Source organism: Rana temporaria, chromosome 2, assembly GCF_905171775.1.
Source record: "Rana temporaria chromosome 2, aRanTem1.1, whole genome shotgun sequence".
Lineage (NCBI taxonomy): Eukaryota > Metazoa > Chordata > Amphibia > Anura > Ranidae > Rana > Rana temporaria.
Genome location: NC_053490.1, coordinates 204,947,315 through 204,971,884, shown reverse-complemented (window position 1 = coordinate 204,971,884; position 24,570 = coordinate 204,947,315). Strand labels below are relative to the sequence as shown.

Below are 24,570 nucleotides of genomic sequence, written 5' to 3'. Positions count from 1 at the left end.
AATTGTTTCGCACAGAGCAGCCTGATTCTTCTTTTCTGGGGTGCCCCTCCAGTGCTGTGTGCTCCTCTTCTTCAGTTTTTGCCCCTTTGCATTGGCTTTGCTATGGGGGCAGATGTCTGGGTTTTCTCCCCGCTCACTGACTTTAAATGGTTGGCAGTATCCAGTGGCTCCTGTAGCTGTTCCTGAATCTGAGGGGAGAGAGGAGTGCTGCTGGTCTTGGGCACATCGCTGGATCGAGATCGGGCTCAGATATGTGGGGGGGTGTTGTACATAAAAGATTTTTCATCTTTAATGTTGAGAATGCATTAAGCTAAACTTTTAGCCTTTCTCTTCCGTTCATGGACGGACACAGCAGCAATTAACCTTAGGGTATTATCCTCTTTTCTAGGAGATTGACTAGGCAGAAAAACAGCATGTTAAGTGTTAAACACTCCACACAGTATAGTACCTCCCAGGGGGCGGTTCCCCCGGGTACATCCCTCATTCTCTGCTCTGCAGCCTCCGTTTTTTTCTGTCCATCAAGGAGAATAACATGGCTCCTCTGGGCCCATGTGCTCTGGGGATTTTTTTGCAATTTTCTTGCTTTTCTTTTTTGTTTTCCTGCATTTTTGGATCCTGAGATCTACAATCAACTGCCGACTGGGTGACAGGCTGGATCCTCGATTCTTGTAGTCCCCCCAAGTTCAGCCATCGAGCGTGTGCCGGCCTTTAGCTACGCGTTGGGCTGTCCACGACATGCCCCGTTGCTCCAGGGGTGGTCGGTGAGCTATATACAGGGAGGTGCGGCTGGTGCATTCCTGCCTGGGGGGCTCCATCCTGTGGCTGGGGGCTGTGTCTGCTATCAAGGGTGCTATTCTTTGCTGCCGTGTGCAGGGGGGGGCCTGCCCGGGGGTCCCGGGTGTTTGCTGATGTTTCTGCTGTTTTACTGCACAATCGCGGCTGCCATTTTGGGGGCTCCTTTATTGGAGCTCGGACATTTTCTTGTAGCCCACATGCTCTTTTTGCATGTCGGCAGCCATTTTGGAAGGGGTTTTTGCCTCTAGCGGCTGAAATAACGGCGTGAACGGTTTCAGCACACTTCCTGAGGGACGGCACAGCACGGAGCAGCGCTCTTGGGCAGAAAGCAGCAGTACAGGCCTGGTCGGGTGGTGAGTCCTCTGGGGGGTCCCCTGTTCTCTGCTGCAGCCGGGACGGTGGCCTGTGGGTCTTGCCTTGCATTCCAAGGGTGGCAAAAGGGTGGGTCAGCATGGCGTCCAAACCGGATGCTTCTCCCCCAGACATGCCAGAGTTAACCCTTAGTGCCCCTGTGGCCTCTGTGGATGCTATGACGGCAGTCCTAGAGGCGTTTGTTGCCTGGTTAGAAGAGGCGCGTGGCCAGAGGGGGGGTAAAAACGCCCCCCCCTCCGCATTCTTATGGGATTGCTTCTGACATGGAATCGGGCCCAGCTACTGCTCCAAGCCCTGGTTCCGAGGTGTCAGAGGATGTGGGCCTAGTCCACACGGACAGGGAGGATGACTCTGCTTCATGGTCAGCACATGATAGGGCGCTAGTGGGAGCTCTTATCACTGCGGTGCGGGATACTCAGAAAATGGAGGATTCGGCGGAGACATCAGAGATGTCGGTCCCTTTTGAGTTCCGTAAGCTGGCCCGCACTGCAAAAGTGTTTCCTTGTGTTCCTTATCTGGAAAAAAATTTGTACGAGGAATGGGATCGGCCGCAAAAGTTTTTTTCTGTTCTAAAATGCTTTGCGGTCCGTTGCCCTTTTGAGGAGGATTTCCTGAAAAAGTGGACCTCTCCTCTGTCAGTGGACCCTCCTGTGTCCAGACTGAACAAAGCTACCACGTTACCTGTGGAGGGGGCTACCGCTTTCAAGGACCCCGCAGATAGGAGAGCTGAGGTCCATGTTCACAGTAGTGGGGTCGGCAGTGAGACCGGTCTTGGCCGGGGCTCTAGTGTCACAGACACTTACTGAACGGGCAAAGTTGTTGCTTCAGGAGTTGGAGCAGCATCAAGCCCCTTCGGACTAGATGACATCATAAAGGATGCCACGGGAGGCAAGAGCACTCTGCTCCCACAATCTGGAAAAGATAAGTAGCCTCGCCGTAGGCCGGGGCCCTCCTTTACCGCCTCCAAGCGTTTTTTTCGTCTGCCCGGTGCGGCAGGTAGACGTTCCCAGGGTGCTAAGGCGCCCGTTGAAGGGCAGAAGCGCCCCTGGTTCCGCAAGCCCAACAAGCCTGCGGAAAAACCTGCTTCCGCATGAAGGTTTTCCCCCGCCCGTCTCGGGTGGGGGGGCCGGCTTCGCGAATTTGCGGCTCGGTGGATGTCTCTTCTTTCTGACCGGTGGGTTTGCGAAGTAGTTTCCTCTGGGTACAAGATAGTTTCTCTCTTGTCCGCCAAACAAATTTTTTCCTTCCAACCTGCAGTTTCCTCCGGGTCATCGGGAGGCCCTGTTTGGGGCTGTTCAGGATCTGTTGGTCAGGGGGTGATCGTGCCGGTTCCTTTACTGGAACGGTTTCAGGGGTTTTACTCCAATCTGTTTGTAGTGCCCAAGAAGGAAGGGGTCCGTCCAATCCTGGATCTCAAGGCCCTCAACTGTTTTGTCAGAGTGCAAAAGTTCAGGATGGAGTCGGTTCGCTCTGTAATAGCGGCACTCCATCAAGGGGACTTCCTGGCGTCCTTTAAAATCAAGGACGCGTACTTGCATATGCCCATATGTGCAAAGCACCAGAGATTTCTGCACTTTGCTGTCGGGGAGGACCACTTTCAATTTGTGGCCCTCCCTTTCGGCCTGGCTTCGGCGCCAAGGGTTTTCACCAAGGTGCTCGCTCCGATTCTGGCCCTGCTGAGATCGCTATTGTAGGATACCTGGACAACCTTCTCCTGAGAGCTTCTTCAAGCTCAGAGTTAGAGGTGGATGTGTCTATCACCTTCCAGACCTTCCGGGAATTCGGTTGGCTGCTAAATGTTCAGAAGTCGTTGTTGGTACCGTCTCAGTGTCTGGAATACCTGGGGTTGGTCCTGGATTCCTCGGAGGCGAGTTTTTTTCTTCCCACGGAGAAACTACAGACACTGCGAGCTGCGGTGCAGCGGTTGGCGACCCAGAAGTGGTTGTCGCTTCGCTTTTTCATGTGAGTTCTGGGTCTGATGGTGGCCTCCTTCGAGGCGGTTCCATATGCTCAATTTCACACTCGTGTGTTAGAGAGAAATTCTGTCGCGTTGGGACAATCTCCCTTCGTCTCTGGATTACCAAGTCCGGGTGAGTCGCCTGGTCGGGTCCTCCCTAGTGTGGTGGCTGACATCTCCAGTACTTCGGGCCGGGAAGTCGTTCCTGCCGTGCCATTGGATGGTGGTCACGACGGATGCCAGTCTCTCCGGCTGGGGGGGGGGGGGGCAGTCTGGGGTGTTCAGTTAGCCCAGGACCGCTGGACTCGGGAAGAGTCCCGCCTGCCAATCAATGTCCTGGAACACCGGGCGATCAGGCTGTGCCTCTCCAAGTGGTCTCTGAGACTGCAGGGCCGCCCGGTCAGGTTTCAGTCGGACAACACCACGGCTGTGGCGTATGTCAATCATCAAGGGGCTTGGCTGCAGCGACGGAAGTTGCTCACGTCCTCCGGTGGGCCGAAAAGAACGTTCCGGCTCTTTCGACCGTTTACATTCCGGGCGTAAAGAACTGGCAGGCGGACTACCTAAGTCGGCAAACGCTAGACCAAGGATAATGGTCGCTACACCCGGATGCGTTTCAGAGTCTGTGTCTAAAATGGGGCACTCCAGACGTGGATCTTCTGGCGTCCCGACTCAATCGGAAGGTGTCACGGTTCGTGGCCAGGTCAAGAGACCCGTGGGCGGACGTGTCGGACGTGTTGGTGGCACCGTGGGGTCACTATCGCCTAATCTACGCCTTTCCTCATCTGAAGCTTCTTCCTCGTCTGCTATGCAGAGTGGAAGCCAAGGGCATACCAACAATCCTAATTGCTCTGGATTGGCCTCGCCATCCCTGGTACGCAGATCTGGTGCGTCTGGTGGCAGTTCCGTGGCGCCTGCCACTGCGAGAGGATCTTCTGTCGCAGGGTCCCATCTTTCATCCTGCTTTAGTCGTTGGCTTTAACGGCGTGACTATTGAGAGCCAGGTGCTGAGGGACCTACTTCCCGGAAGATTTACCATCGTACGTGGAAGGCTTACATCTCTATGTGTGAGGAGATGAATATCCACCCCCGTGCGTACGTGATGTCCCGGATTCTGCTGTTCTTACAGCGTGGAGTGCATCAGGCTCTCGCCTTAAATACGATTTAAGGGTCAGATTTCGGCCTTGGCTGTTTTCTTTCAGCGACCCTTGGCGGCGCACTCTCTGGTGCGTACGTTTGTGCAGGGGGTTTGGCATGTGGCCCCTCCTGTGCGTCCTCCACTGCCTCCGTGGGACTTGAATTTAGTCCTCTCGGTGCTTCAAAAGCCTCCCTTTGAGGGCATTAGGGAGATCCCTTTATTGCCTTTTTCCCAGAAGGTGGTTTTTCTGGGGGCAATTACATCGGGTGTCTGAATTGGCGGCCTTGTCTTGCAAGGCTCCTTACTTGGTCATCCACAGGGATAAGTTGGTGCTGCGGCCGCAGCCGTCGTTCCTTCCTAAGGTTGTTTCGGCCTTTCACCTTAATGAGGACATTGTTCTTCCATCCTTGTGTCCTCGGCCGGCGAATCCAAAAGAGGCTGCGTTGCATCCTTTGTTTGTACTGCTTGTTTACGAACTGAGGCTGCAGAGCAGAGAATGGGGGATGTACCCAGGGGAAACGCACCCTGGGAGGTACTATACTCTGTGGAGTGTTTAACACTTAACATGCTGTTTTTCTGCCTAGTCAATCTCCTAGAAAGGAGGATAATACCCTAAGTTAAATTGCTGCTGTGTCTGTCCATGAACTCAGAGAAATGATTTTAAGGTGAGTACAAAAATCCTACTTTTACGACCGTTTGAAGTGGTTGTAAACACGGGGGGGGGGGGGAAGCCTTTAAGACAAAGGCATAATGAGCTAGTATGCATTGCATATTCGCTCATTATGAAATATTTACATTAGATCGAAGCTGTTGCAGCAGCCCCGCACACGCTGACCGGCAACATGTCTCCCGCAGTTATTTCCACATTTACGGGCTCCGACATTGTTTGGCAAGATCCGCGCTGTCACTCCCACGCATGCGCACGGGAGTTCGCCAGTCATGAAGCACTGCGTATATGGTAAATATCTCCTAAACCATGCAAGTATGAGATATTTACAGTACCTACAGGTCTGTCTTATAGGTACAAGTGGTGTAACATGGTTTACAACCACTTTAAAGGAAACCTATGTACCTTCATAGTGACACTCTACGTTGCCTCTGCAGCCCACTGAAAACTTTCCAGTTCTATGTATAGGAAGAATATACATAATTGCCTTCTGCCAGAAAAACCTACTATGGTGAAATGGGAGTTTGCAAATACCTACCTGCTTTGGTACTTCAGAGTTCTGACAGCACAGAGGAAGTCCTTTTGTAAAGCAAAAGTTTACTTGACCTGTGAACTTAGACATATTTAGATTTTCTTGTCGGGAATCTCACGGCATATATTTTTCATTTTTTTTTCTTTTTTTAGTACATACAGCTTTGTGTTCATTGAGGACATGTGAATGTAGGCATTTTTTTTTCATACCATTTTTATTGCAAAAAAAATAAATGCAAAGATGCACAAGGTTTGACCGACACTAAACGCTGCTGCAGAAGTAGCGTCAAAGAAAGCTACCTTATTAAACTAATCTGAATTAAGATAGGCTTTAGCCTTTCTTCTGTACTTTGTTCAGTCTTTTTTCCCCAGAGATGAGGGTAAAGACTAATATCTGTGAAAAATAAGTACGCTCTTTATATAGATCCTGGAATGAAAAGTACTCTTCCCCCCCCCCCCATACAAAACTATTTTCTTTCTTCAAATGCACCTTGCAGTGAAAAACTGAGGTCAACTGCCACACTCCATAGTATGGCAGTAGCAGACCTGCTAAATCTGCTGCGCGCCCCGCTATCCACCGATGGTGGAGGGACGTACGCCCTTTTGCGCAGCCATGCCAATCTGCCAACGTAGATCGTCGTGCAGCAATCGGTTAAACCAAGTTTTGGGCAGATTCTGTGTGAGTCAGAGGGGGCAGATTTGCAGTTTAGGAAGGGGCAGCCAAGTGGTGTCTGTTCCTGACACAGTACCTGTCCTCTGTTATAACAAAAAAGCACAAAGAAAAAGAGATTGAGAGAACTGCTGGTAGGTCTTGGATGGACCTTGTCTCAGGAGGCATTTAGGCATTTTTGGGGAGTCTGTTTTTTTTCTATGGCAGCAGCAGGGGTGAACAGTGAACCTAAAGTTCATTTACTTTTTACCAATTTTTTTGTTTGCGCGCGTAAAAAAAAACTCCCATAGAGAAATATAGAATAATTCATGTATATAATACGCTTGCAGAATGGTTTTGGTGATTCAATTTATATGCATCATTTAGTACTGCCTGTAGTTCTTTGCGGTATAACACTCATTCTTTTATCCAGGTGAGCATTGCGTGCCCTGAAAGGATGGAGCCAATAACTAAGGTTTCTCACATCCCTCCCAGTCGCTGGGCATTGGTCTGTAGTCTCTGTAAACTGAAGACTGGAGCATGCATACAAGTAAGATGTTTGTATCTGTAATTGCTGTGCCACAGAGTAAACCCTGCCCTCAAGTTACAATTCATGAATTTATCTGCCATACATATATTTATCAGATGTACAGGATGCAAACAAATTAGAAGTAACAATATATTGCAGCCGATTGACCAATAAAAGGTCTAAAAAGCAATATCCTGCAGTAAAAAACAGTTATTGACTTCTGTAGGATATTGCGTTTTGCACTTGGTTACTAAAACAATGTGCAATTCAAATCTCTAAGATGACAAAATTCAAACAAAAATATTACCATTGGCTAAAATCATATTTTCAAATTGTTCTAACCAATTCTGGTGATGTGCTACCACCTTACTCACTTTGCTGCGCCGTTCACAAAGCACAGTCATCACTGTGCTATGCTCTATAAATGGCAGGACAGGTTGGGTAGTGGGGAACTGGAGACGATGTTAAACACCACTTCATTGCAGTGAGAAGCAGAAGTGCAGCTCCTCACTTTACATCAAAATTGATCAGTGGAGCTTAGAGAGCTCCCAAAGTTGTAAAAGAATGGCATTGTTTGCATTGAAGTGAAAAAATGTATTCTATTGAAGTTTGTATGATAAAATCAGACCTTCATCCGAAACCAAGTCTCATTGCCCTGCCTGCTCGCTCATAATTTGATATCATTTATTGAGAATTTTTTTTGTGCTGCATTTTTGGCCTATGTGAGAATGACATTTTGGAGTTCAGATAGGACATTTTAAGGAGGCAAAAAAAACAACGCAAGCAACAATTTCATTAATAGGCTACAAGGCCAATACATATTTATGTATTTTTTTTGGAGAATGATCTAGTTTAGTGTCACGTTAAGATAAAAAAAAATGAAAGTTTCTGTGGCTGGAGTTGCGCTATAAAGCGAGCACAAAATAAAGCTGGGTAAAAATGTTGCCCCCAGATTATAGCTAGGTGAATTTACCCCCAGATCTCTCTACAGTCAAAATATTTTGTTGTATCCAGAGAAAGATTAGCCCTGATACCTGAGTTGGTGTGTAGAAGTTGAAAGTTTAGATATCGTCTACAAATGTTCACGGAGGCATTTCTATTGAAAATGAAAACTTTTCATTCAAATGGATAATAGCGGAAATAACTTTGGATGATCCAAGTCCAACATGCACGGTTTTAATTAACAAATTCAGTGTGCATTAAAAAAAATTGAAAACTAATTTTGGAATTGCAGTATATTTACGGTACATGTTAAAGCTTACATGGTATTTTAGAGGTGGGTTTACATCTACTTTAATTGTTCAGCACACGCATGCACTTTTGTCTCATTTGAATGTATCTTGAGTTTATGCTCCTGTAAGCTACTTGCATTATAATTAATCAGTTGTGTTTTTTTCCTTTTAGTGTTCAGTTAAGAGCTGCATAACAGCATTTCATGTCACTTGTGCATTCGAACACACTCTGGACATGAAGACCATTTTAGATGAAGGAGACGAAGTTAAGTTCAAGTCCTACTGTTTGAAGCACAGCAAGAACAAACTTTGCTCAGAAGGGGAGCAGGAAGATTCTCACAAACCAGTCATTGACAACAGACAAAGCGAGAGTGAGAAAACCAGCCTCCGTGCCCAGAAACTAAAAGAGTTAGAAGAAGAATTTTACACTATGGTAAACGTGGATGCTGTGGCAGCTGAACTAGGAGTTCCCAAACTCACTGTGGACTTGATTTACTCTTTTTGGCTGCTGAAACGTAAAAGCAACTTCAACAAGCCACTGGTGCCTCCGAAAGAGGAGGAACAGAATGGCTTGTTACAACCCAAGGAGGACAGCATCCATACAAGAATGAGGATGTTCATGCACCTTAGACAAGACTTGGAGAGAGTGAGTCTAGTTTTTACAGCTATGAGTTTTTTTTTTTTAAAGTTAATAGCTTATGAAAATGTTCCTTTCGCACTTTACATTGCATGCTGTTTCATATTTAAAGTTTTTAAAAAGCAGGGAAGGATTAAAAATCCCATCAGGTTTTCAAAGCGGTCTGTGTGTTCCTGTGCAAGTGATTTTCCTTCCTCTAATTTCTTTCTGTAAATTAAAAATTATGCAGATGGACAAAGACCTTGCGTACATTCTAACCCTTACCCACTCTATCCATAAGTTTTGGCTTGTGTTGATCTTTAGCCATTTGGGTCACAGAGCATTTTTTACTGGTCTGGTTCTGCCCGTTATCTTTTAGCTTTGAAGTTGCACCTAAAATATGTGTGTGGTGTGTGTTTTTTTTTTTTTTTATATATATATATACAGATGGAGCCTTAATTTGGATACACTTTTTTATTTATTTATTTTTATTTGCTAATAGTAAAATAAAAGAGAAACATTACTGTCATTTTTCCCAATGCAACGTTTATGTAATTTTGTGCACACCAATATATTTGCCCTAAAATATAACAGTCTGCTTATTAAAATATTACATTGATGCAACTTATGTAGCAAAATGGTTAACGTTCAAAGTAAACATGTGTTTAACTTTAGAAGGGCTTTATTCCACTTACAAGGCTACACTCTGCCTCAGATCTTCTTCTGATTTATACTAGAGTGGGATTATATTACAATACTACTAAAGCTTCCCGTTTGACAGTCCAAGGCCAGTTTCTTTGTGAGGCACAAACCTCTTAAAGTAAACAACCAACAACCTTCCCTAACTGAGCCAAATCCTCCTTTTGTGTCACATTTGCCTCTCCCCCACTCTACACTGCAGCTTACAGGTCTTCAGCAACAGAGGCGGTTCTGCCCATCCCGAAAGCAGTGGGCAGGGCAAGGTTTTGGCATGTGTTGCTTGACATGATGCAGGCTTATAATTCAACCGTGACAATGCTGATGGCTATGCCCCTGCAATTTTTTTTTATTTCACTCTAGTTCAGTCGGGCACAGCCTACATGACGATGACTACTCTGCTCTGAATTCAGTATTAATTCAGCATTTTTGCTCCTTTACACACAATTGCATTAGGTTGACTTTTTTTTTTTCATGGGAGGCCAAAGTTCTACTTTGCAGAATGGAAATGATTTACCTTTTGAGTGCGACTCCGAAAATGACATTTTGTTGCGGAGGGATGCTTAAAATGTGGTTTGTATGTTGGTGCAGATTTCTGGGAAAATCAGTAAGCCAATCATACAAGCGGGAAATTACATTTCTGGGTCACGTTCTGTATACCATCTGGATACAGAATCCCTCTAGGCTGCCATATTGCATTGCATCTTAGGGTCCTTTCACACGAGCAGACCGTTCGTCCGTTCATTACAAGTCCGTTAACGGACTTGTAATGAATCCCTATGGAATCGCGTCCGTTAGCGGACGGAGCATCCGTCGGGATCCGCTTTTGCGAACGGAAGAAACCCTATTTTTCTTCCGTTCGGCGGAACGGATCGGATGCAGACGGACAGACGGTCCGTCTGCATCCGATCCCCCATAGGGGAGAGCGGAGCAGAGACAGGGCGGTCTCTGCACTGTGTGCGGAGACCGCTCTATCCGCCGACAGCTCAGCGGGGATCCCCGCTGAGCTTTGGCGGAGACACACGGAGCGGACCCAGAAACGGTCCGCAAAGTGTGATAGAGCCCTTAGACTTGCAGACTTAAAAAGAAAGATCATTTTTAAATAACATTAAATTACAATATGGCTTTTGTCGCATTTGTATATGCTATAATATTATTTTTGCTAATATTATTTTCTTACTAAAGTGGAGTTACCATTTAAACATGTTTAGTTTTGGGTGCCGGTTCACATAAAGGATGTTGTAGTACTGGAATTAGTGCAGAGAAGGGCAACTAAACTAATTGGAAACACGGAGATCTTATGCTAGGAGGAAATATTAACTAAACTCAATTTATTCTCCCTTGAGAAGAGTACACTTTAAGAGGTAGGTTATGTAAGAAGGCAGATTTCCAAATTGTGCTAATATGCTAATTTTATAGTCTGAACCTCCTACAGTAGATCACAAGGATAAAAAAAGCCAGCAAATAAATCTGTGTCTATGTCCAAAACACACAAAGGTTGGAAGTGGAACAATAGGCATATATTTTTATTTTTTCTCATTTTTGATAGAGTAAGGGAGGTTCATAACCCGTCAGGTTTTTGTTTGTGTGTGTGCGCATGTGTTGTGTTTTTTTTTTTTTGCCGTCTGTGTTCATTTGGGGAGATTTGCCTTAATTTCCTGTCCCATAGCCAAAACAGGAAGTTGGAGAAAATCCCTGCAATTTTAAGATCAAGTTTCCCAATTGGAAGCTTCCCCCCCCCCCCTTTTTCTCCACTCTATCCATTATACTTGAAGGCCTCAAAGCCACGCAACTCTGAGTTGCCAAGACTTGCAATTGAGGACCGATATAGCATAATTTTTTTTTCCGAAAACCATTATGCTGCATCCCTGGTAAAACAAGCTGCCTACATATTTTGCATGCTCGGCTTTTTTCCATTCAAACCACTATCCACAGATGGGCAGGCTAAGTTAGTCTTCTGACTTTACAGTGTGTATTTATATATGTGGATCTGTTTCAGTGGAATTGCTACTACTTGTGTGATAATATAGAGCATATGGTATAAAAACGCTTCACATATTTTTATTTATTTTTTTCCTATTCACAGGTTAGGAATCTGTGCTACATGGTGAATAGAAGAGAGAAGCTGAAACTCTCACACAGCAAAATCCATGAGCAAATCTTCAATCTTGAAGTACAACTTGTAAATAAAGAGTTAGCTGGAGGTGATCTACTTTTCATTATTCATTAATGAGGCTAAATGAGATGAGTGTGGGGTGGAAATTTAATGTGAATTGATTAAACTGGATGATAATTGACACTTCCTGCAGAGCATTATAGAAGGTTTTCTGCAACATATCCGTACCGAGAACTATTTACTGTCTACATAGGTTAGATCCATCATGTCCAAACAGTTCTCCTTGTTGAGACTAATGGGCTCAAGTATAGTGCCAAGGGTTGGGTTAGCAATCTTAATCTGTTGTTTTTTTTTTTTTTTTATAAATATAAAGCATATTACTGTAGCACAGGGGTATTGAATTAAAATTCATGGAGGTCCGATTAGTAAAATTTTCTTCCAGCCGAGGTCCGCATCGCAGTTTTGTGCGATTACCCCAATACTTTACATTGCAGCCCAGGGGTGCAGGCACGACACACCATTTGTTTGAATGGGCTGCTGCGCCTGTGTTTCTGCTGGGAAAAGGTCCTGGCATCTTTTTAAAAAGGCAGCCACATGGAAACTGCATGATGCGTTTGTACCATGCAAGTTCCATGTGCAGAAAATTGCACTTTGCATTTTAGTGCATTCACGTTTTCTGTGCAGCACCTCATTTTGTGCGCAGCTGCTTGTTCCCTTCACATCTTCCCCACCACAGCCCTGTCCCCCTTCACATATCACCCCACACAGTATTACCCCCCTTCACATATCCCCCCACACAGTATTACCCCATCACATATGCCCCCCACACAGTATTACCCCCCTTCACATATCCCCCCCACACAGTATTGCCCCATCACATATCCCCCCCACACAGTATTGCCCCATCACATATCCCCCCACACAGTATTGCCACATCACATATCCCCCCACACAGTATTGCCCCCTTTACATGACCCCCATCACATATCCCCCCACACAGTATTGCCCCATCACATATCCCCCCACACAGTATTGCCACATCACATATCCCCCACACAGTATTGCCCCCTTTACATGACCCCCATCACATATCCCCCACACAGTTTTGCCCCTTTACATGACCCCCATCACATATCCCCCACACAGTATTGCCCCATCACATAACCCCCACACAGTATTGCCCCCTTTACATGACCCCCATCACATATCCCCCCACACAGTATTGCCACATCACATATCCCCCACACAGTATTGCCCCCTTTACATGACCCCCATCACATATCCCCCCACACAGTATTGCCACATCACATATCCCCCACAAAGTATTGCCACATCACATATCCCCCCACACAGTATTGCCACATCACATATCCCCCCACACAGTATTGCCCCCTTTACATGACCCCCATCACATATCCCCCACACAGTTTTGCCCCTTTACATGACCCCCATCACATATCCCCCACACAGTATTGCCCCATCACATAACCCCCACACAGTATTGCCCCCTTTACATGACCCCCATCACATATCCCCCCCACACAGTATTGCCCCATCACATATCCCCCCCACACAGTATTGCCCCATCACATATCCCCCCCACACAGTATTGCCCCATTACATATCCCCACACACAGTATTGTCCCCTTTACATGACCCCCATCACATATCCCCCACACAGTATTGCCCCATCACATAACCCCCACACAGTATTGCCCCCTTTTACATGACCCCATCACATATCCCCCCACACAGTATTGCCCCCTTTACATGACCCCATCACATATCCCCCACACAGTATTGCCCCATCACATATCCCCCCCACAGTATTGCCCCTTTACGTGACCCCATCACATATTCCCCCCCCACACAGTATTGCCCCATCACATATGCCTTCCCCCACACACAGTACTGCCCCCATCACATACCCCCCCACACAGTACTGCCCCCTTTACATGATGCCATTTTTACATGACCCCCCTCCACACACACAGCACTGCCCCGCTCCCCATCCTTAACATTTTCATACATTTTCCTCCCTTCCCTCTCCACTCCTACCTTTCACAGAGCGGAGGGCGGGAGGCGGGACAGTCGTGGACTGAAGGCGCGGGAGCTGTCGGGTTGACTTTCCGGCGAACTGGTGATTGGCTGCTAGGACCGCCTCCTAGCAACCAATCACCTCCATCTAACAGGCAGCTACCTCTCTGGTCCCGCCCACGGTCCGGGATTGTCCCGCCGTCCGCTCCTCTTCTCTGCTAACAAATAGCGGAGGAGGCTGGGGACAAAAGCGGCGGCTAAATGGCGCGATCGCCGCGGTCCGGAAAGAGCAGCAGCTCGGGCCGGACGCGGACCGCGGGCCTCCATTTAGTGATGCCCGCTGTAGCAGAAAGTGGTAATGATTTCAGGTGTAGCACAGCTGTGTGTGTGTGTGTGTGTGTTGACATTTTTCTTTGAGTTGTGTGGTTGTAGTAGAAGTTTAGCTCTGTTAAGACCTCTGCCAGATGCTCTATGTAAAGGTTGTGGTAGGATATGTAAATTTGCAGTTACAGAAGCCATTATATGAGGTCACTTTGTTAGCTGAATATTGGGAAAATTAACTTCTATTGGTTTTCTAGACACACTTCTTTTGTTTTGACTCCCTATATTTCTGTCATTTTCCTAAAGCTTTTAAAATTGCTTGCATGTGTACAGGTTAACTTTTTTCTTGCCTTACTTTAATACACATGGGTGTCTGAGTTATAAAATCTGTCACTGTTCAACCATGAGGCCAGGTTCACACCTATGCGAATTGAGTGCGGTTTAAACCGCATCTAATTCGCAGGACATTTCAAAATACATTGTTTTCAATGAGGCTGGTTCACATATGTGCGATGCATCCGCACTGCGTATTGCCTCCAAACCGCATGCGGTTTTTATGTCTTGCGGTGCGGCTCAGGTGCAAATTCAGTCCCATTATCTTCTATGGGTACGCATCTAATTCGCACATGTGTTCAGTTCTCTGCAGGAATTTCTCTCATTCAGCTCAATACAATTCTCCCCCACTCTCCTCTCACCCGGAACTTCTCCCAGGTCTCCAAATTCGCACCTGATCTGCAGCTAAACCGCAGTTGATCTGCAGAACACCCTCTAGAGAAATTTGCAACGACAACGCAGCTCAAAAAAGCAACGCACTAGTGTGAACCAGGCCTGATAGTTTGCATAGCTCTCTAATAGTAGCACCTGCACGTTTCTTTGATTAAAAATGTCTGCTCCCAAATCCTAGGTTCACTCTACATGCAGATCACTAGTGTGTGCATGTGCGTGTATGTACATTCAATGTGCTATATAGATAGAGAGATGCAGAACGACAACTGCTGTGCTTGCAAGTAAAGGCAGATTATAGCAGGCAAGTCCCAGAAGACCGGGATGGTTGTCATCGTTTTCAGCTTTAAAGTCAGGATGTTGGGAAAGTGATGAATTTGATGCTGCCTTTTGTACAACCCTTTGTGCTCATATGTCTATGGGCTTGTTTACACTTGCAGTCAGAAGGGCAGTTAGGTGGCAAAGGCAATCGCATGTGTAAACTAAAGCTGACCATAGACTGGTTCAGCAGGGATTGATCGAGATTCGAACCATGTATGGGCATGTATTGATTGGGTACAACCAGCCTGTTGGATTTTACATGCCATTATTGCTAGTGGCTATTGTAGCCTCTAACCGCAATCACTGTGTTCTCCCAGCGAGGATGTCTCTTCCCCCCCCCCCCTGTGAGAACACAATCCCTCTGTGGGAGGGAGCCCGTAGTTTCAGGAAAGAAAATTGCTCCATTTATGGGCGTCTTAAGCCCGAAATGTTTTAATTTTTAGTAGAGTGATGCAGAATAGCGGGCACCAGAGGGTGCTTGAAGCTTTTCATCCTTTTACTATTCCAAAAGGTGTCCTGAGCACTCCAGCAGCCTTGGATTGGAATTGGCAGGGATTCAAACATAATGACTCCCTTAACGCCCTAGTTCAGCATCAGCACTCTAATGGAAAGGTTTCGCCATTTCTTCTTAAAAGGAAAATCCTATTCATGATTTTATTTAAGGAATTAACAGATGTAATACAACTGTCTTAAAGTGAAAGTAAACTCACACTTAATTTGTCTGTGTTTAAATATTTAAATCGAAGTAAGGGCAGTTAAAAACCGCAAATGGGGACCACATTCCATTTGATAAATAGAAACAATGGCAAAAATCAGGACTTTAAAGGTGCCAAAACATAAATTTACGTCCTTTTTTTTCACAAATAGAGCTTTCTTTTAGTGGTATTTGATCACCTCTGCGTTTTACATTTTTTGCGCTATAAACAAGAATCCTCCATGCTCTTCTTGAGACTATGCTGGGAGACGTGGCAAACCTTCTGGCAATGACACGTATTGATGTGCCATCCTGAAAGAGTTGGACTGCCTGTGCAACCTTTATAGGGTCCAAGTATTACCTCGCGCTACCAGTAGTGACACTGACCCTAGCCAAATGCAAAACTAGTGAAAAACCGAAAAGTTGGGTAGGGGGAAAAAAATGTCGGACACCTCCACCTGAAAAACTATTCCTTTTGGAGGTCGTCTCATTGTTGCCCATCTAGTGCACCTGTTAATTTCAATCAACAGCAAAGCAGCTAAAACTAATTAACAACCCCCTCTGTATACACCCCTTCCCCTCTGCTACTTAACTGACCAGATCAATATTCTAGGAGTTCTGATTCAAAAGTGTTCCTTTAATTTTTTCGAACAGCGTATTTTTGGTTACCAAAATCGCAATATATTGCGTGGTTTGTGCAAAAGTTGTAGCATCTACAAAATTAGGGGATAGATTTTAGGCTTTTTTTTTTTTTTTTTTTTTTTTTTTTTTTTACTAGTAATGGCGGCGATCAGCAATGATTTTTTTTTTTTTTTTATTGGCACTGTGATATTGCGGCGAACAACTCTGACACTTATTTTTGGGACAATTGACATTTATACAGCGATAAGAGCTAAAAATAGCCACCGATTACTGTATAAATGTCACTGGCAGGTTAGGGGTTAACACCAGGGACAGATCAAGGGGTTAGGTGTGTGTGTGTGTGTGTGTGTGTGTGTTCTTTAGGTGTGTTCTAACTGAGGAGATTGGACTAACTGGGAGCAAAGATAGATTGATGTATCTACACACAAATCCCTGTTCCTGTTCTCGTGCCCACAATTGCAGATGGCCGGCGGTTTTCGCACCCCCCCCCCCTGCCGGGCAGCGGGCGTGCGCCTGCTATGTCTCTTAAAGCAGCTGCAGTGTATATATACGGCAATTCGCGCAGCAGAGCCATTCTGCCGCCGTATATACAGTGGGGATTGAAAGTTGGGGCGCCCCATTTAAAAATTTGTATTAATGTGCATAACGAAGCCAAGGAAAGAAAAATGGAAATCTACAGATTAGACATTCTTATATGTCAAAAAAAGTTAGAATTTTTTTCCATCATTTACACTTTCAAAATTACAGAAAACCAAAAAATGGCATCTGCAAAAGTTTGGGCACCCTGCAGAATTTATAGCATGCACTGCCCCCTTTGCAAAGCTGAGACCTGCCAGTGTCATGGATTGTTCTCAATCATCATCTGGGAAGACCAGGTGATGTCAATCTCAAAGGTTTTAAATGCCCAGACTCATCTGACCTTGCCCCAACAATCGGCACCATGGGTTCTTCTAAGCAGTTGTCTAGAAAACTGAAAATAGTTGATGCTCGCAAAGCTGGAGAAGGCTATAAGAAGATAGCAAAGCATTTTCAGGTGTCAATATCCTCTGTTCGGAATGTAATTAACCACTTCCTTACCGCGTCATTGTGAAATGACGGCGGCAGGAACCCCTCCTCGATCCAGGAGGACATCATGTGACGTCCTGGGCTTTCCGGGTGGATATCTGAATGATGCCTGCAGCTAGAGGCATCATTCAGATATCCTTCTCTCCTGCCGGCGATTCTGCACAACGTAAGAACGATCATAGCGGCGATTCCGCCGCTAGATCGTTCTTACAGGCGGCGGGAGGGGACATCCCCCCCCCCTCCCGCCGCCATCGGGTGCTTCTCCGGGCTCTCCCGTGCCATCGGGGGCCCGGAGAACGAATCGTCCGGCGCTCGCAGGAAGCATAGAGATGACTGGTGACCAGATGGTCACCAGTCATCTCTATGACCGTCGGAGGACCCGGGCGCGATGTTATGACGTCACGCCCGGGTCCCCGTAAGTAAACAAAGCCGCGATTGCGACTAAGCAACAGCAAGCATGAGATTGGTGAATTTTTTTTCACCGATTTCATGCTTTCCAGCCTGGAGGAGAGATGTGGGGTCTTATTGACCCCGCATCTCTCCATAAAGAGTACCTGTCGCACACATTCCTATTACAAGGGATGTTTACATTCCTTGTAATAGGAATAAAAGTGATAATAAAAAAAGTGTAAAAAAATAAATAAATATGTAAAAAAAAAAAAAAATATATTTTTTTTAACGCCCCTGTCCCCAGTAGCTCGCGCGCAGAAGCGAACGCACACGCATGTCCTGCTGACATATGTAAACGCCGTTAAAACCACATATGTGAGGTATCGCCGCGTGCGTTAGAGTGCCAGCAACAATTCTAGCACTAGATCTCCTCTGTAAATCTAAACTGGTAACCTGTAAAAAAATTCAAAGCGTTGCCTATGGAGATTTTTAAGTACTGAAGTTTGGCGCCATTCCATGAGTGTGCGCAATTTTAAAGCGTGACATGTTAGGTATCTATTTACTCGGTGTAACATCATCTTTCATATTTTACAAAAAAATTGGGCTAACTTTACTGTTTTGTTATTTTTTTTAATTCATGAAACAATTTTTTTCCAAAAAAAAGGCGTTTGAAAAATTATTGCGCAAATGGCGTGCAAGATAAAACGTTTCAATGACCGTCGTTTTATTCCCTAGGGTGTCTGCTAAAAAAACATATATACTGTTTGGGGGTTCTGTGTAATTTTCTAGCAAAAAAAATATGATTTGTACATGTAGGAAAGAAGTGCCAGAATAGGCCTGGTATGGATGTGTGTATAACTGCCCTGTATGGAAGTGGTTAAGAAATGGCAGTAATCAGGAACAGTGGAAGTTAAAGCAAGATCTGGAAGACCAAGAAAAATATCAGACAGAACAGCTCGCAGGATTGTGAGAAAAGCAATTCAAAACCCACGTTTGACTGCACGATCCCTCAAAGATCTGGCAGACACTGGAGTTGTGGTACACTATTCCACTATAAAGAGATACTTGTACAAATATGGTCTTCATAGAAGAGTCATCAGAAGAAAACCTCTTCTACGTCCTCACCACAAAAATCAGCGTTTGAACTTTGCAAATGAACATATAGACAAGCCTGATGCATTTTGGAAACAAGTTCTGTGGACCGATGAGGTTAAAATAGAACTTTTTGGCCGGAATGAGCAAAGGTACGTTTGGAGAAGAAAGGGCACAGAAGTTAATGAAAAGAACCTCTGTCCAACTGTTAAGCATGAGGGTGGATCATTCATGCTTTGGGGTTGTATTGCAGCCATTGGCACAGGGAACATTTCACAAGTAGAAGGAAAAATGAATTCAATACAATTTCAGCAAATTTTGGATGGTAACTTGATGCCATCTGTGAAAAAGCTGAAGTTAAAGAGAGGATGGCTTCTACAAATGGATAATGATCCTAAACACACCTCAAAATCCACGGGGGATTACATCAAGAGGCGTAAACTGCAGGTTTTGCCATGGCCTTCACAATCTCCTGACCTCAACATAATTGAAAATCTATGGATAGACCTTAAAAGAGCAGTGCGTGACAGACAGCCCAGAAATCTCAAAGAACTGGAAGACTTTTGTAAGGAAGAATGGGCAAAGATGCCTCAAACAAGAATTGAAAGACTCTTGGCTGGCTACAAAAAGCATTTACAAGCTGTGATACTTGCCAGAGGGGGCAGTACAAGATATTAACTCTGCAGGGTGCCCAATCTTTTGCAGACGCCATTGGCTGGCTACAAAAAGCGTTTACAAGCTGTGATATTTGCCAAAGGGGGCAGTACAAGATATTAACTCTGCAGGGTGCCCAATCTTTTGCAGACGCCATTTTTTTGTTTTCTGTAATTTTGAAAGTGTAAATGATGGAAATAACATCTAACTTTTTTTTACATATTATAAGAATGTCTAATCTGTAATTTGATGCCTTTTGGAGAATTTCCCATCTTTCCTTGGCTTCGTTATGCACATTAATACAATTTTTTTCCCGGGGTGCTCAACCTTTCGATCCCCACTGTGTGTGTTTGTGTGTGTGTGTATATGTGTGTGTGTGTGTGTGTGTGTATATATATATATATATATATATATATATATATATATATATATATATATATATATATATATATATATATATATATATATATATATATATATATATATATATATATATATATATATATATATATATATATATAATGTATGTGTGTGTGTATATATATATATATATATATATATATATATATATATATATATATATATATATATATATATATATATATATACATACACACACACACACACAGGAGCCGGTCGGGAAGCGGTTAAAGTGGAGTTCCACCCATAAATATAACATTACATCAGTAGTTTAAAAAAAATGTCATTAGTCCTTTAAGAAAAAAAATCTTTTTTTTAGATGCCTTCAAAGTGTTGTTGCTAGGCAGAATAGTTAATCTTCCCACTTCCTGCACCTAGGTGCTTAAGCTTCCTAACCTACACCACACAGACTGGGAATGTAGTGGGTGTAACTTTCCAGGAGTCTGTGCACTCCCCAGTCTCAAAGAATCATGTGACTTGGACAGTACAGGTGCTGAAACCTGATCTGAAACCTATTACACTGCTTGTGCAGCACTGAGCATGTGCGAGATCTGCAAGGCTGAAATCCAGGAAGTGATACAGTCTGGCTTCATGATGCCCACACTTAAGATGGCCCCAGTCAATTTCTATTTTATAAAGTGTCTAAATGCTGTAACAACCTAACAAAACAGACCTTAGTTTACATACTCACTTTACTAGAATACATTAAGCTTGTATATTACAGGGGTATTTATATTTAAAAAGTGAAATTGTGGCCGGAACTCCGCTTTAAGAATGAATAAATGTTCACAGGACATATAGTTCATACAACAATGCAGCCACTTCTGCTCTCTCTCTCCCTCTCTCCCTCTCTCCCTCTTCCTCTCTCCCTCTTCCTCTCTTTCTCTCTCTTTCTTTCTTTCTTTCTTTCTCTCTCTTTCTTTCTTTCTTTCTTTCTTTCTTTCTTTCTTTCTTTCTTTCTTTCTTTCTTTCTTTCTTTCTTTCTTTCTTTCTTTCTTTCTTTCTTTCTTTCTTTCTTTTTCTTTCTTTCTCTCTTTCTCTCTTTCTCTTCCCCCCTCTCTTTCTCTTTCTCTCGCCCCCCTCTCTTTCTCTTTCTCTCGCCCCCCTCTCTTTCTCTTTCTCTCGCCCCCCTCTCTTTCTCTTTCTCTCGCCCCCCTCTCTTTCTCTTTCTCTCGCCCCCCTCTCTTTCTCTTTCTCTCGCCCCCCTCTCTTTCTCTTTCTCTCGCCCCCCTCTCTTTCTCTTTCTCTTTCTCTCGCCCCCCTCTCTTTCTCTTTCTCTCGCCCCCCTCTCTTTCTCTTTCTCTCGCCCCCCTCTCTTTCTCTTTCTCTCGCCCCCCTCTCTTTCTCTTTCTCTCGCCCCCCTCTCTTTCTCTTTCTCTTTCTCTCGCCCCCCTCTCTTTCTCTTTCTCTTTCTCTCGCCCCCCTCTCTTTCTCTTTCTCTTTCTCTCGCCCCCCTCTCTTTCTCTTTCTCTTTCTCTCGCCCCCCTCTCTTTCTCTTTCTCTTTCTCTTTCTCTCGCCCCCCTCTCTTTCTCTTTCTCTTTCTCTCGCCCCCCTCTCTTTCTCTTTCTCTTTCTCTCGCCCCCCTCCATCAAATTTATTTTTCAGCCAAACAAAAGGCACATCATCTCAGCTTATTTTATTTTTCAAATTGCTAAATGAATTTGTTAAAGCGACCCACCTTAGACCTGAGATGGGTTCAAATGGCCTGTTTGGGGGGAGTAGATCAAGAGAGTGGGAAGGAGGAATTTAAATGACAGAGAGAGAACTCTTTTTATAAAAAGGGTTTATAATTAAAAGCATCATTTTAATCCAGAAGGTTTGAGAGCCAATAGATTGTAAATCCACTGTACCTCTCGCTGTAAAAGCAACTTGTCATTGTCACCTCCTCTCTCATTCAATGGTAATTACTCTAGAGCAGGGGTGTCAAACTGGCGGCCCTCCAGCTGTTGCAAAACTACAAGTCCCATGAGGCATTGCAAGGCTAACAGTTACAAGCATGACTCTCACAGGCAGAGGCATGATGGGACTTGTAGTTTCGGAACAGCTGGAGGGCCGCCAGTTTGACACCCCTGCTCTAGAGCAAAGAAATGCATCTTTATTAGATCAAATCCATCCAGAGGATTCACAATCTATCGGCTCTCGAACCTCTTGAATTAAATGATGCTTTTAGTTAGAACGATTTATAAAAAGGGTTTATAACCATCTCTGTCATTTAAATTATAAACCACGTTGTATTGAAGCTGTGGTTGGGTTTCTTTGCTTTTGAGACCTCACGTGAGACAAACTACTAGGGTCCACCCATAACTGAGCTGTGCTTTATTTTGCCAGATGTAGCCTTTTGCAGGCAATACTTATTAATCTATAACACTACAATTTTTCTCATTCGTATTGTTTCTATTTCAGTAGAGCATTTGTCTAATATATATATGTTTTTATCTTTAGGGCAACCTTTATCAAGTGCACTGGAAAATACACTGTTCTACCCTCCTCCTAGAATTACATTAAAGTTAAAAATGCCAAAATGCCCCCCAGCAGACTGTAAAAACAGCTCTGTGAAAACTGGAAGCCGATCGGGTCTTCTTGTAAAGAAAAAAAGTTCTTCTCATGGCAGCAGCAGAGTACTACAGCAAGGGTCACCTGATCCTAGTACCAAATACTATACTAGGCATGTCTCTGAGCAAAGAAGCAATGGGCTGCTCGGCACAAATAACTCTCGGACAGACACTCAGGCCCCAGGTTTACAGCAAACATCACGAGTTAGAAGCTCAGGTAAACCTTTGTCCCTACAAGCTGTAATCCATGGACAATCGTCAAACGGAGGTGGGAAAGTTCAGCATGAGCCTTCAAAGTCAAAAAAATCGAATGGACTTTTGCATGGAGACAAATCCCAGAAAGACAACTCAAGCCAAACTCTTCACAGTGAAGAGTCTTTATGTCATTTGACTAGCCAGAGTAGCTTTAGGAAATCCAGTTTGGACCATTTTAATAGATCATTCAAAGAAGCAACAAATAGCTTAGTTAGGACCATGGAAGATATTCAAAGTTGTGAAAAACCTCAAAGGAGACAATCTACAAAAGATCGCTTGTGGAATAAACAGCCTCTTGAATGTCCATCATCTGTGACTCCTTACCAAGATAATGATGGCTATTGTCCTGACCTTGAATTAAGTGACTCTGAAGCTGAAAGCGATGAGAATAAAGACCACATACGAGTACGGAGAGGCAACCCAAGTCATGAAAGCCCTAGCAGAGACTCAAAAAAAAGCAATCGCAGTAGAATCAAAAAGAACATGATTCCACACAGTTCAGGTCAGAGGTGATAATCGTGTTGGGAAGAGACATTAATTTGTGCTATTGCATATCTAAATGCCAAAGGTGGGTCTGTGAACCCCCCAGTGGAATACAGAGAAAGCATATGTTTTTAATAATTTTATTTAAAATGTTTGTTTTTCCTGAAAATTTTAATTGTCAAAATGAGCATTCTCATCCTTTTTATCAGTACAACTGGATTAATAATATGCACAAATATCTTAAAGATTTTTTTATATTCTTTGTACCAGTGAAATGTTCATAAGGAATACATACTTTTTGCTTAATTTATGTGGCTAAAAAGCCCTGTATAATTTGTAACATGTTTTTTTTTTTAGTTCTCTTAGCCAGTGGGTAAAAGCATCAAGTGCTTCTGTAAATACTTTGCTTTCAGTTTGTGGTTTTTAAGGCCTATGTACAAAAATTGCTAGTTGTGCAATGAACCTGTAAATATTTTACCCAGGCAAGTAGCAGAGGCCAACATCCAATTATTATTTACAGAAATAAAGGGTAGCTGTCTATTATGCATCATCATCATCCGGTACACAGAAGACAGGAGCATAGCATGGAACAGATGCATGGAAAATCATCATGAAGATTAAAAAAAAAAGACACTGTTGAGTCTTTACAACATTAAACACTACAATATTGTTTACAGAAAGAGCCTGACCTGATCAAATTGTGTGACCGATTGCTGTTCCTGCAGCCTCCTAACTACCTTGCCTAGTCTTTTCCCTGCAAATTCATGTTACCAAAGTACAGTGTTTCACAATTTTTGTCAGGAGTGTAATATGATTGCCATGTTTGAAAACCACCTGTGAACCATAAGCTGTTTATAATTCAGGGCTGAGCCTTTGAAGGATGCACAGCAAAAGTCTTTTTCGATGTAGCTCACTCCTCTTCCCTCTGGTCTTAGAGTACAACTTTATCCCACCCTCCACTCCATAAGGTATACAAAAAATACCTTGCTTCTGGTTTTCTTCTCTCACTGAACTTTTGCAAAGAGTTTAAGTGTCAGTCAGTTTCACTAAGAAGGGAAAAAACAAGTCCAAGAGCAGATAATTACCCACTTTTAATAAAATGGGTCATGCTGTCTTTACCGCAGTCATCCACTAACTGCTTCAGTTCTGCTTCTCCTCCATATTTTACCAGGACACAGACTTCTCCACAAAGGTCACTGGGGACTTGTCTTTGCTTTAAATGACAATACTCTGTCTAGTCTTGTCTCCCATAGTGATGGCTAAAGGGTGCTAAGGAAGTATGCAACTCTGTGTGTATGACTGTGTGTCCCAAGCGTGTCACGATCCTACAGGGTAATATGACCGCACCAGCCAAGCAGACTCTGGCTGGAAAAAGCGCCCAGAGGCGATTCAGTTCGCATGAGTTGCGCTATACAAGTCATTCATTCATTCAAAAGCTTGTGGTTGTCCTGCATTAAAGTAAAAACTTTAGACCTTTAGTACTATTACTTTAGTACTCCTTTTTGTATTGTTACATATACCTTCTTCATTCAAGTAAAAATTTGGTGTGTTAAACTAGTCCATTTTGGCCCATATTTTCATTTTTCATGCATCACTCAGCAAGTATAGTCATTTTAAAGCAG

At 44.1% G+C, this 24,570-nt stretch overlaps 1 protein-coding gene across 1 annotated transcript in view; it reads left to right on the top strand.

Annotated features, from left to right (window-relative positions):
* The window catches only part of JADE3 (jade family PHD finger 3), a 98,479-nt gene extending 74,693 nt beyond the window's left edge, over positions 1-23,786 (top strand). The window contains exons 8-11 of the mRNA XM_040336293.1: positions 6,543-6,659; positions 8,043-8,516; positions 11,269-11,386; positions 22,101-23,786. Of these exons, the coding sequence (XP_040192227.1) occupies positions 6,543-6,659; positions 8,043-8,516; positions 11,269-11,386; positions 22,101-22,978 (1,587 nt within the window). The 3' untranslated portion in view covers positions 22,979-23,786. The remainder of the gene's footprint in view (positions 1-6,542; positions 6,660-8,042; positions 8,517-11,268; positions 11,387-22,100) is intronic.
* The last annotated feature ends 784 nt before the right edge of the window (positions 23,787-24,570 follow it).